The sequence below is a fragment of the Bos grunniens genome, chromosome 3 (assembly GCF_055505025.1).
Source record: "Bos grunniens cultivar Pamir isolate PY7600 chromosome 3, Bosgru_T2T1.0, whole genome shotgun sequence".
Lineage (NCBI taxonomy): Eukaryota > Metazoa > Chordata > Mammalia > Artiodactyla > Bovidae > Bos > Bos grunniens.
Genome location: NC_141167.1, coordinates 113621470 through 113635715, shown reverse-complemented (window position 1 = coordinate 113635715; position 14246 = coordinate 113621470). Strand labels below are relative to the sequence as shown.

Sequence of the window (14246 nt, the reverse complement as noted above, 5' to 3'; positions counted from 1 at the left end):
ACCAGTCCATCCTAAAGGAGATCAGTCCTGGATGTTCATTGGAAGGACTGATGTTGAAGCTGAAACTCCAATACTTCGGCCACCTGATGCAGAGAGCTGACTCATTTGAAAAGACCCTGATGCTGGGAAAGATTGAGGGCAGGAGGAGAAGGGGACGACAGAGGATGAGATGGTTGGATGGCATCACCAACTCAATGGACATGGATTTGGTTGGACTCCGGGAGTTGGTGATGGACAGGGAGGCCTGGGTTGCAAGAGTTGGACACGACTGAGTGACTGAACTGACTGAGGAGGAACAAACATTTCTGAACTGACCACCATAAGCAAAGTGACTGACATGGTTGCATTCATTTAGCCTAAAAATCACTGGAAGGACAAGAGCAGTTTGTTTATTAGGTTAATAGTTTCCATTACTGGGCTTCGCTGGTGGCTGAGAAGGTAAAGAACCTGCCTGCAATTAAGGGAGACCCAGGTTTGATCCCTGGGTTGGGAAGATTCCCTGGAGAAGGTAATGGCTACCCACTACAGTATTCTTACCATGGACAGAGGAGCCTGGCAGGCTATGGTCCATGGAGTCGCAGAGCTGGGCATGACTGAGTGACTAAGACACTCACAGAAGCACCCACTGAGTGCTAGAGGATATGAACGGTAAATAAAGTAGATGCAGGGCCTACTATCTGAAGAGTTTACAGTCTAATCAAAGAGACAGATGTATAAAAAGCTGTGAAGAAACAGTGCAATAAGAACTATGAAGGAATAGTGTTGTGAAACTGAAAACTAATAACAGAACTAGAAACAAACCAGAGCTACTATTTTAGGTATGGTGGTGAGTAAAGTATCCTTTGAACTGACAATTTTGTGGAGAGCTACGAAAGAAGGAACTAACCACACACTCTGTAGCAAGAGGTAGGAGTGGACATTTCAGATCAAGGGAATAAAACATGCAATGACTCTGGGATGAGAAAGAGTTTTACCTGTTCCAAAGAATTCAAAGACAAGTGTGGCCAGAATAGAGTACGAAAGGGGAGAAACGGCTGGATGACTTATGCAAGGGCCAGATCAGGTAGAGCATTTTAGGTCATGGTAGAGAGTTGAATTTTAATCTAAGTGCAAAGGCAAATACTGTAATAGGAAGATCCTAAGTGTGACTTGATTCAATTTATTTTCAAGAGATTTTTACTGTTCTTGCTGTTGTGTGAAAAATAGATTGGAGGAGTGCAACAAGATTGCAATGATCACAGCTGCTGGGACTGACTTCATTTCAGGTCAAATGATCCAATTCTTCTCGCCATTTGGTCCAGTACACACCATCTTCCAAGAGACTACTGCTATCAAATTTATCATGCTTCTCATCCCTGTTTTCCTAAGTCAACACCCAGAGTGTAGTTTCTTGAAATCCCATCAACTCTGGAATAGGCATTATTAATATCTTAAAATGAGGAATTAACAGAGGCTTACTGGTAGGCTGCCGTCTATGGGGTCGCACAGAGTCGGGCACAACTGAAGCGACTTAGCAGCAGCAGTAGCAGTAGAGAGGTAACTAAGTTACTATATCATCCACCTAGCAAAAATCTGTTCCAGTTTTGAAGTAGGGACTTTCAGAATTTAAGGGAAACATGGTAACTACTATTCTACAGCAATCAGCTACTGTTACGGAATTAAAGGAAAAGGTTTGGGAAAAAGGGTATACATGCTAACAAATACAAGATTATTCAAAGGGGTAAAAACAGAAAAAAATAATTATTAAGTTCAGCTGTGAAAAAAATACATACAACTTTAGCCATACTTAGCAAACTAATATTTCTTTACACTATAGTCTATGAAAGAGTCAATATCCTCTTTTTTCATTCAGTAGCGATAAATATACTGAGATAATAATGAACTGTGTGTATACTCAGTCATGTCCTACTCTATGCAACCTCATGGCTCTATGCAACCTCATGGACTGTAGCCAGGTGGGCTCCTCCATCCATGGAATTTTTCAGGCAAGAATACTAGAATGGGTTGCCATTCAAGATCCAGGGGATCTTGCCAACCCAGGGATCAAACCCACATCTCCCACAACAGGAGGTGGATACTTCACCACTGAGCCACCTGGGAAGTCCAATAATTGAAACTATAGCCTAATAAATAAATTGTTCTTGTTCTTCCAGTGATTTTTAGGACTGAATCTGTTTTATAAACACCACCAAACTAAGCAAAAAGCATCAATCTAAAAGTTATGAGAGTCTAAGTACGAAAAAATAAAGTAACTATGAATTTATAGTTACAACAGGCTAATCCTAAAATTTATCCTATTATTTAAATGCAAGTATGTTAAAAATCAGAAACTGTACAGATTCTCAGACAACACCAATCATCCTTATACCTGGATTCCATTATTACTTTACCAACCACAGAAAAGGTAACACAGGAATAACAACATCGGATCTTAAGATAGGAGTTCCTATCCTTACTTGATTACCAACAAAACTAATCTAATTTTGAATCACAGACTTAGTTTTAGATAATTTCTCCAATGCCTCAGCAGTAGCTTCCTCAATGCAGGATCCCTGTACTTGAGCCACTAGTCCTGTTGATGACCACTTCAGTAAAAACATACTCTATGGAAGACTAGGAGGGACCCCAAAGGATATTATGAAAAACAAATGCTGCAGCTGTATTTCATATTATATAAATAAACAAACAGAAATTGTGGTTTGTTACCAGGGTCTTTTTGAGAATGGAGAATGACTTAGTATTTCTGTACTTGATCAATTCCAGGTGACGAAAAATGGGTGTTAAAATGGATTTTCTGAAAGAATAAGGTTGATGATTAATCCGTATTTCTGTACTTGATCAATTCCAGGTGACGAAAAATGGGTGTTAAAATGGATTTTCTGAAAGAATAAAGTTGATGATTAATCTTGGACTGTGTTTGGTCAATGTTCTGTCAGCCAGTCTATCTCCATTATATTTCTGTATCTGTTCTCTGTAATGTCAATAAATATAATATCAGGACATGCTGGGAATAGTTTAAAAACTGGATAAGAAAAAATAAGAAAAATTTTTAAAAAAGGAAAAAAAAAACTGGTTAAGAAAAGAACGTGAGCATTGTGGGAACTCATAATTAACAGTTAAAGAAATGAATAAACAATAAACTTCAATGGACTTATCGTTTTCTCTAAATTAAGCTGCTGGGTTGCAAAGGAGGCACTATCAAGAGCCACAGAAATAGCAAAGTTTTTCAAAGAAATAATGTGTGTATGTGTGTGTGTGTTCATACGCTGATAAAAACATACATACATACCTGCACTCAAGGCAATACCGGTGCCACGGTGGCAAATGGACATCGCCATGGGAAGAGACCAGCTGAAAAGAAACACACAAAGGCGATTTGTAAGAGGAATAGAGGACACCACTGTAGAGAATCTATCTTGCAAAAGGAAATATAAACTACTTTGGAAATAGGCAACTATTTATCACAAACCAAAACCAAACAGCTTTCATATTCCTGTGTTTTTCACTCTCCAGTTTAAAAGTAAGAAAATGATTTATTTAAGAAGTCCCTCCCTTTTCTAGACTGCATCACTAACAGAGATGAGAAATTAATTAAGACTCAAATTCCTTTCATAAAAGAAAGAACATGGGTCGAAAACATCAATTAAAGTTGCATACAGTTAGAAAATAAACACTAGAATACAACCATCTGGGTCCTTCCTTTCCTCCAGTAGTAAGACAGAAGTAGAAGAAAACTTGAGTTTTATTTATCTACTGTTTCATATAACATAGTCATCCATGAACTTTATTATTATATAACCAAAAATATCCAAATTGAGCATATCGTTCATTCCCTAGTAAATTACTTAGCCCAAATTTAAAAATCTAATTTTGCTGGATTTAGTATATGTTTCTTAAATCCACAGGTGTTTTGAAATACTCTGTCATCAAACCCTTTTAAAAATCATGTTCTCATCTGTCAATGCTTTTCCTTAGAAGGATAACCAATACTTGTATAATCTGGACCTAGTTCTCTTGCTCAAGAGAGAAATGGTTAGTAAAATGGAAAGAACAGGCATCTTTGGATAAAGTTAACATTCATCCTGGCAAGTCAGCTTAGATAGAGAATGTTGAGCATAATCAGACTACATAATCCATACACCAAAGGAAAGGAATTCCAGCAGACTGAAAAGATCATGAAAAGAAATTCTATGTAATAAAAATGGTCACAGTAAAAAAAGAAAAGAGCAATGTTTATGTAATAAAAAGGTCACAATAATAAGTGTAATAAATAATGTCTATGTAATAAAAATGGTCACAATAATAAGTGTAATAAATGTCTCTGTAAAAAAAACTCTACGTTAAAAAATGGTCACAGTATTAAAAAAAAAAAAAAAAAAGAATAATGTCTAAAGAAACCAAGAAAACTGACTAGACACCACTCTAGGTTAACTCAGACTAACAAGATAAATATAAAAGGCAGAAGAAGAGCCTCGTAACAAAGGACAATCAGAGAACAATGGCATAATTTGATCAGAAGAATCAGGAGACTAAAACCCAGAATGAGCTGAGGCTTGCAAAAATGTCAAGGACAACAAAAAGGGGCTTTTAAGATTGTACTCAGGGAAAGCAAGCCTCCAAACTGGGGCTGACGATTTTATGTTAATGGATGACAGAGTGCAAAGCAGATTGCTCAACTATTTTATTTGTCAAAGAGAATGATTATCAAACAAAAAAAGACAGAACAAATATTGATTTGAGAGAACTGGGGGGAAAAAAAGTGGGGAAATTATAAGACATTACTTTGCATTCCAAATGCACTTAGGACTCCTGGCCAGATGAACTAAATCCCAAGAGCTAACACATGAAATATAACCACTGATCTTGTAATCTTTAAGAAATACTGAAATGGAAAATGGGAGTGATATGAAGTCAAATGTTAACCTAACTTTAAAAAATGGTTAAAATCATAGACTTGTTAGCCTAGTACTGAGCTGCTAAAGGAAATTTTCTTTTCTAAATAATCATGATAGTATTTCCAGTCCCATATGATCTTCTAGAATCTTGTCACTCCTCATCACACTGTATTTATATTTAGCCGCTTGACTCTGGGCAGAACTTCATGACTGACTGCCTCAAGATACAGAGCACAGATCTGGCACCGCATGACTTCCAAATCACTTGTGCTCCTTCTGTCCCTTCATCCTTCTTTCATGCTGTAAGGAAGCCTCAAATAATCTATGCAGAGAGATCAAGTAGAAAGATCAATGCAGAGAGAAAATGAAGGCCCCTCTAAAAGCCAGAATCAACCCAAGACATGTGAGTAAACGAATCTTCAAATTATTTCACCCCAGTTTGTGTTTTCTCATTGAGGCCTCAGAAATCATGGGGCAGAGACTAACAGGTCACCCCCACTATTTCCTTCTGAACATTATGTAAGAGTCTAGCACAGAAAATCAAGACTGATTCAACTCAGTTAGAGAAAAGTGACGATTAGAAGCCAGTAAGATTTCCTTTAGGAACATTTTTTTTCAGGAAACACTGAGATCCTTTTCAACACAGGTTATATCTTATTCACCTTTGTATTTCAACTTCAAAGAGTACCAGGCACACTGAGCAATTAACACACATCTCCTGATTTGAAGAGTGTTAATTCTTTTTCCTTTTTTTGACTGTTAGTAGAATGTTAACCAATAAAAAGCTAGAGACACAGGATATATGAATTTCAACAAGTGATCTAACAATCATACTGCAAACAATACCATCAAAAAACCAAAAAGCAAAGAAGATACATAAATGGCCAGTTAAGTATATGAAAAGATGTTCAACATCACCAATCATTAGAGAAATGCACATTGAAATCACAATGAAATACCTCTTCACATTCATTAGGATGGTTATTATTAAAACAACAACAAAAACAGTAAATCACAAGTGTTGGTGAGGATGTGGAAAACCTGGAGCCCTTGTGCACACTGCTGGTGGAAATGCAAACAGTGCTACTGCCCCTAAGGTCAATACGCTGTTTTCTCAAAAAATTAAGCACAGAATTACCATAATCCAGCAATTCCACTTCTAGGATATACCCCCAAAGAATTGAAAGCAGAGGTTCAAAGAGATATCTGTGTGCCCATGTTCATAGCAGCATTATTCACAACAGCCAAAAGATAGAAACAATCCAAATGAATGGATAAGCAAAATGTGGTACATATGTACAATGGGATATTATTCAGTCTTAAAAAGAAATGGAATTCTGATAGATTCTTCAACACAGGTTAACCTTGAGAACATTATGCCAGATGCAATAAGCCAAATACAAAAGGAAAAACATCATGTGATTCTACTTTATGAGGTCCTGGTGGCTCAGCGGGTAAAGAATCCACCTGCAATGTGGGAGACCTGGGTTTGATCCCCAAGTTGGGAAGATCCCCTGGAGAGGGAAATAGCAACGCACTCCAGTATTCTTGCCTGCAGAATCCTTATGGACAGAGAACCCTGGTGGGCTACAGTCCATGGGGTTGAGAAGAGTCAGACACAACTGAGTAACTAAGCACAACATACAGGTAGTCAAATTTATAAAGATGGAAGCTCAAACGGTGGTTGCCAGGGGCCGGGGGAATGGGAATTACTGTACAGAGTTTTGGTTTGGGAAGATGAAAAGATTCTGGAGATGAAGAGCAGTGACGGTTGCACAACAACGTGAATGTACTTAATGCCACTGAACTGTACACTTAACAATCAATAAACTGGTAAATTTTGTTATGTATGTTTTACCACAAATTTTAAACAAGGATAAAAGGCAATCCAATATAAAAATGAACACAGGACTTGAATATTCATTTCTCTAAAGAAGATATACAGGTGGCCAGTAAACACATGAAAAGACGTTCAACATCAAAAAAGGTCATCAGGGGAAAAAAATAGGCTTAGATCGTTTTTACATAGTTTATGGTAGAACTAGAGCCACTGTGCAGACTGCAAGGAGATCCAACCAGTCCATTCTAAAGGAGATCAGTCCTGGGTGTTCTTTGGAAGGACTGATGCTAAAGCTGAAACTCCAATATTCTGGCCACCTCATGCGAAGAGTTGACTCATTGGAAAAGACTCTGATGCTGGGAGGGATTGGGGCAGGAGGAGAAAGGGACGCAGAGGATGAGATGGCTGGATGGCATCACCGATTCGATGGACATGAGTTTGGGTGAACTCTGGGAGTCGGTGATGGACAGGGAGGCCTGGCGTGCTGCAATTCATGGGGTTACAGAGTCGGACACAACTGAGCGGCTGAACTGAACTGAACTGTGCAGAAGATATAAGTTACAGTAAGTTCAATAAAGTAAGGGTCTTTCTGATAATATGAGAAATTTCCAAACTGGAAAAGGGTGATGTGAGTTTCTTGTCACTGGAGGCATGCAAGCCTAAGTAGACATTTGTTTATGAAAGTACTGCAGAGGAAATTTACTCATCTGTGGCTTTTAAACTTTTTTCTTTTTTTGAGTAGCACCCTTTCTTCAAAAGCAAAATCCTTAAAGTCAAGTTGCTTTGGTTATAGCCAGGTCTAAGGGCCTACAGTACAATCTGCATGTTGGCCAGCCCCACACAACTACCCACAGAAGTGGGTAGTTGTGATACTTAATGGAATATCCCAAGCCCCAAGCAGCACTCTTAAAACCAATGTGGTTGAAAATTAAATTAAAATCTAAGAACTCTTCCAACTCTAAATTTTTAAAATATTTTTCTAACATCTTTTAAAATGACTTGTTTTCCTGAAAATGCAATTCCCTATATATACTTTTGCTTTGATAATAACAATTTACTAAGAGATAAAGAATACTTCAGAAAGGCTAACTTAACCATATATTTCCATGCTACCTCCAAAAATTTATAAACGTTAGTAACAGAAAATATGACTCCAGATATCTCAGGTATCTTTCCCAGACATATCACCTTGGAAACAGCCCCATGTTTCCTGCTATTTCTTTTCTTTTTTTCCCATGAGTATGTCTAGAGTTTCATCATCAGAAGAGCAAACAAAGTAGTTTAAGTCTCATCCCACTAGCTTATTATCATTTGTTAATATGACTTGTGAAAAAAGGCTTTAAATATAGACTCAAGGTAATTTGACAAATTCTTCTTCATTATAATCCTCCCCCAAATCTCTCATCTCTTAAAAAAAAGTTTTACCAGAAAGTAGCAAACACTTATTCATCTTCTTCTGTTTTAGTAGACTGTCCAATTTCTACAATCAGAATTATTTCAGGAATCTAGTTTGGAAAAAATCTGAAGGGTTGTGGTATTTGTGGAGGTGGTTAAAAAATGACCAGCTTCCCTGGCAGGAACTCAAGAAAATACGGTAGCAGAACTCAAGATGCTTTGCTGGGTTAGGAGTTTTTTGGGAAGACACTAGCATAACAGCCATCAATGCTACTTCTGAGGACAACAAATTAACAGAAATAGATGTACATATGTATATACTCATATATACACATGAACATGTGTGTTTGTGTGTGTGTGTTTGTACATATATATCATAGCTCTGTCAGGAAAAGTCTAGAAGCAATGATATCCTGTTAGCAGTGAGCACATCTAGCACCCAGATCTTGATTTCACAGGAGTCATCTTGAAAAATTTCCACCAGCCAAGTCTGGGACAATCTGAACATCAAAATAAATCAGAGTAATAGTGTAACTCTGGGCAAAACAAGAATTGTGAAGTAACGTGGTGGTGTGGTGGGGGGGGATACACACACACACACACACACACACACACACACACACACATATATCTGTTCCTAGTTTCTGGACCCTTATCAATCTCCTCACTGATACGGGTGCTAGGAGGATCTTTTTATTTGGTCTTTGACTCTGGTTCCCAACACACAGTTCCTAAATCCCTTAGAATTTCCTGGGAGGTAAGAGTGACCTCTGTTCTAATGAGGTGACTGGATGGGGGCTAGTTGCCAGAAAGACCAACCCGTGACCAGAAGCTTGGACCTTTCTGCCCCACCCCCACCTCCATCCAGGGAGGGAAGGGCTAGAGATTAAGTTAATAACTGATCATGGCTACATGATGAAGCCTCCATAAAAATTTCCAAAGTACAGGGTTTGGTAAGTTTTCAGGTTGGTAAATAAATCCATATATCAGAAGGATAATGCACCCCAACTCCATGGAGACAGAAGCTCCTATGCTCAGGATCCTTCTAGACACAGAGGGACCTAAAAGGGCACCTGGCTATTCATCTGTATCATCTGTAATATCCTTTATAATCATAGTAAACTTAAGTAAATGTTTCCAAGTTTCTTGAGCCATTTTAACAAATTACTGAACCCAAGGAAGAGTTTGTGAGAACTCTTGATTTATAGTTGGTTAATTAGAAGTACCAGGTGGCGCTAGTGGTAAAAAACCTGCCTGCCAATGCAGGAGACATTAAGAGACATGCATTCGATCCCTGGGTCAGGAAGAACCCCTGGAGAAGGGAATGGCTCCCCACTCCAGTATTCTTGCCTAAAGAATCCCATGGACAGAGGAGCCTGGCAGGCTACAGTCCATGGGGTCGTGAACAGTCAGACCCGACTGAGCAACTAACACTTTCAGTTAGAAGTACAAGTAACAAGCTGGGATTGGGGACTGGCATCTGAAGTGGGAGGCAGCCCTGTGGGACTGAACCCCAACCTGTGGGGTTTGTGCTAATTCCAAGTAGTTAAACAACTAAATGTAATACATGATCCTCAGTTGGATCCTGGACCTATAAAGGACATTTTTGGGACAACTGGCAAAATCTGAATGGGATCTGAGGATTAGGTGATTAACACAGGATCAATGTTAGTTTTCTGACTGTGATGGCTATAGTATGGAGAGTTTCCTCAAATTTAAGAAACATACACTCAAGTATTAAGGGACTGCAGCAGGCAGAAAGATGTCCACATTCTAATTCCTGAAACTTGTGAATATTTACCTTAAATAGCAATGGGGAATTAAGGTTGTAAGTGAAATTAAAGTTGCTAATAACCTCACCTTAAGATAAGAAGGCTATCCTGGATTATCTGGATGGGCCCAATATAATACAAAGGGTCCTTAAAAGTGGAAGGGGCTGGCAGAAGGAGGGAATCAGGGAAGAAATGTGACAATGAAGCAAGTTTAAAGTGATATGATGGGAGAACCTGACACACCACTGCTGGCTTTGAAAATGGAGGAAACGGGTTCCAAGCCAAGGGATTCAGAACAGCCTTCAGAAGCTGGAGAGAGCAACAAAACAAATTCTCCCCCAGAGCCTCCAGAAATGAACGCAGCCCTGCCAACACCTTAATTTTAGCCCTGTAAGACCTAAGCCAGACTTTGAACTACAGGACTGTTAAGATAATAAACGTGTTATTTTCAGTTACCAAGTTTTTGAGTACTTATGACAGCAGCAATAGAAACTAACACAGGAGTAATGAGTATCATCATCGCTGCACTTTTCAAAAATCATTCAGACATGTTAACACACTGGGAGTCTGCATAAGGGTATACAGTAACACAGCACACTATTTCTGCAATATTTATGCAAATCTGAAATGATTTCAAAATAATTTCTTTTAATTAATAGGAATTACATTTTGATTTACCTCTAGAACTTTTACCTGCTACTACTAAATTCCCTGGTTCCAGAGCCCTTACCCGTAGATGCTGATATGGGGAGACAAAGGACGGTTTAAACTAGTGTTCTTACTCCAGAACCTCTCCATCTCTTCTTTGGCTGTGGTTCCCAAAGGAACAGCACTAAAATAAAACCAAAAGGTTTAAATGATTAAAAGTAAACTTGGTTTAAAATTTTACATAATAAAAAGTTAAAGGTAAGCTGGGCTAGATGAACCCATATATTAAGAAAACAAGTCTGTCCACTCACCTTATCTTTCTGCTAAGTACGACTCAGCTACTAATAACCTCAACCACCCAATGAGGTCATATTAGAGAGCAACTCTTCTTCTCAATCCCCCAACACCCAAGTACAGTAACGGAAGATTAACTTTCTTGTTGGGCAGCAGGGCAAATACAATATTTCAAAACCATTTACATATCACCCAGGTCATGTGTGATATCTCATACATTACCACCTGCTCTCATCTAGCTCTTCAAGACTCCTTTCCAGGTTCTCAAAAATTGAGAACTAGATTCAGTCCAGTACCTCTAAATAGTTTCATGATTTTTCTCGTCACTAGGCTAGGCTGATGAAACAGGAGAGTGAAAAAGTTGGCTTAAAACTCAACATTCAGAAAACTAAGATCATGGCATCTGGTCCCATCACTTCCCATGATGTTTCCCATCACTGGGAAACAGATGGGGAAACAGTGGAAACAGTGAGAGACTTTATTTTGGGGGGCTCCAAAATCACGGCAGATGTCGACTGCAGCCATGAAATTAAAAGACACTTGCTCCTTGGAAGAAAAGTTATGACCAACCTAGACAGCATATTAAAAAGCAGAGACACTACTTTGCCAACAAAGGTCCATCTAGTCAAAGCTATGGTTTTTCCAGTAGTCATGTATGGATGTCAGAGTTGGACTATAAAGAAAGCTGAGTGCTGAAGAATTGACGCTTTTGAACTGTGGTGTTGGAGGACTCCTCAGAGTCCCTTGGACTGCAAGGAGATCCAACCAGTCTATCCTAAAGGAAATCAGTCCTGAATATTCATTGGAAGGACTGATGCTGAAGCTGAAACTCCAGTACTTTGGCCACCTGATGCAAAGAACTGACTGATTTGAAAAGATCCTGGTGCTGGGAAAGACTGAAGGCAGGAGGAAAAGGGGATGACAGAGGATGAGATGGTTGGATGGTATCACCAACTCAATGGACATGAGTTTGAGTAAGCTCCAGGAGTTGGTGATGGACAGGGAAGCCTGGCGTACTGCAGTCCATGGGGTTGCAAAGATTCAGACATGATTGAGCGACTGAACTGAAGCTAGGCTGAAGCCAATTCTTAGACAGCTATGTTCAACAATTTAATTTACTATGTACCTACATTAAACATGATCCATCCCCCTCAAGAAAAATATTTCCCCAAATATTACTTACAAATTACAAAAGTTAAAAACAGTAACTTCATACTGGGAAAAAACTCAGCAAACATTTCTGTATTCAAATGGCCAAAGTTAAAATCACTGATAATGGGACAAATGACAGCATATGTCCCTGATGTGATATAGTGAGGATAAAACATCATTAATGTATTACTCCTGCCAAAAATGCATAACCTAACTCATTAGAAAACAATCAGACAAATCTAACTTGAGAAAAACTCTGAAAAATAACTGACCTGTATTCTTGAAAAAAGTCAATGTCATAAAAGACAAAAAAGGCTAAGAAATAGTTCCAGATTAAACGATACTACAGAAATAAGACAATTAATATAACATGTGAGCCTAATTAGATCCTGGAGAGGGGACAGACAGTCTGTTTGGGACAAATGAAAAATCTGAAAATTGACTTTATATCAAGTAAGATTAGGTCAAAGTTAAATTTCCTGAGTTTGATAACTGCATTTGTATAATTATTCTGTGTTTTATAAGATAATGTTCTTGTTCTTAGGAGAAATTAGGGTTTATTTTGCTGTGCTGTGAGATATGTGAGATCTTATTTCCCTGACAAGGGATCAAACCCATGCTCCCTGCAGTGGAAGTGTGGAGTCCTGGCTATTAGAACACCAGGAATTCCCTTAGGAGAAGTATTTGGAAGAGGTCATGATGTCTGCAGCTTAATCTCAAAGAATGCAGAGAAAATCATACTAATTAAATTGTGCTAAACCACACTAAATTATCAGTATTACACAAGTTTTGAGCTACAAAAATATAATTTCATATGGCACAACCAAAAATATAGAGTGGTATGTAAACACAGCAAAATGTTAACAACTGAGAATATAGGTGAAAGGTACGTAGAACTTCTTTGTACTATTTTTACAACTTTTCCGAAAGTACCAAATATGTCTACTCTCCCCCCGCCCCCACCCCAGGTACATTGCTCAGCATGCAGAATCTCAGTTCATGGAACAGGGATTGAATCCAGGCCACCACAGTGAAAGCCTGCAATCCTAACCACTAGGCAACCAAGGAACTCCCTAAAAGTATGAAATATTTCTAAAATTAATAAAAGTTAAAGGGGGATTAGAAAAATAAGTAAAAAGTTATGCTGCAACTACTGAAACCCTCATGCCCTAGAGCCTGTGCTCTATGATAAGACAGGCCACTGCAGTGAGATGAGCTTGCACTGCAACTAGAGGAGCCCCTGCTTGCCACAACTAGAGGGAAGCCCTCACAGCAACGAAGATGCAGTATAGACAAAAATAAATTAATTAAAAAAAAAAAGTTAAGGGGTACTTCCCTGGTAGTCCAGTTAATACTCCAACCTTCCAATGCAGGTGCACGGGTTCAATCCCTGGTCAGGGAAGTTCCACATGCCGTGGGGTGTGGCCATAAATAAATATTTTAAAGTTTTTTATAACAAAAAAAACCATACAGGGGCAACTGCTGAGGTCAACAGACTAGAAATGAATACTGTAAGAAGAAACAGATTTAACTCCTGGGAGCTGCCCAAAATTAAAGGTTACAAGAAAAAGGAAGTACAAAAGGAAAAAAGACTAGACAGAAGAGAATTAAATATCAAGAAAGGAACCAAAAAATGGAGCAAATAAATGAAGTTAAAAAAAGCAGAAAAGCTTAAAGTGAGGAAAATTAAGAAAAGACCAAAGATATATTCAAATTCCTTCTTTCTTCTACTACCAGGTAAGAAAACTAGAGACCATGGTCACTAAATTTTCAGCCAACCATCTACAATTACCTGCTTTCATATATATCCCCAAAATCTCAGTCAAAAACCTACTGCTTTTCTCTGATGAGAAAAAGCTTAAATAATAATAATCTCCACAGATTTAGGAACTTACTTTCTGATACAGAGCTGAGGACTAAGGTGGGCACGGAGGCAGTGACGGCCAACATGTCTGCAAGAGAACCAATAGTCAATAAACATTTAGAGACCATTTTTAGTGTATCAACTTTAGTGTATCAACTTCTCTATTTTTGTACTGTGTAAGACTTTAGGGTGGAGGGGAAAATTAGGAATAAGATGAGAACAATGACAGTATCAGGATTTTGAGATTTATCTTCTAGTTGGAAAGCTACAACTTTAATAACTTGAGAATAATCACAAACATTATTTTCAAATGCAAAATAAGGTTTTAGCTAAACACAAATGATACAAGGTAGAAGAATAATCAGAATTGGTTAATACTCAACAAA

At 38.3% G+C, this 14246-nt stretch overlaps 1 protein-coding gene across 3 annotated transcripts in view; it reads right to left on the bottom strand.

Annotated features, from left to right (window-relative positions):
* Window positions 1-14246, bottom strand: part of SDHC (succinate dehydrogenase complex subunit C) — a 30300-nt gene that overhangs the window by 10925 nt on the left and 5129 nt on the right. The window contains exons 2-4 of one of the 3 annotated variants that reach the window (XM_086393753.1): window positions 13892-13948; window positions 10633-10734; window positions 3290-3351 (exon numbers count right to left, since the gene is read on the bottom strand). In XM_086393753.1, the coding sequence (XP_086249879.1) occupies window positions 3290-3351; window positions 10633-10734; window positions 13892-13948 (221 nt within the window). The remainder of the gene's footprint in view (window positions 1-3289; window positions 3352-10632; window positions 10735-13891; window positions 13949-14246) is intronic. The other 2 variants (XM_086393755.1, XM_086393754.1) reach the window with 2 other exon arrangements.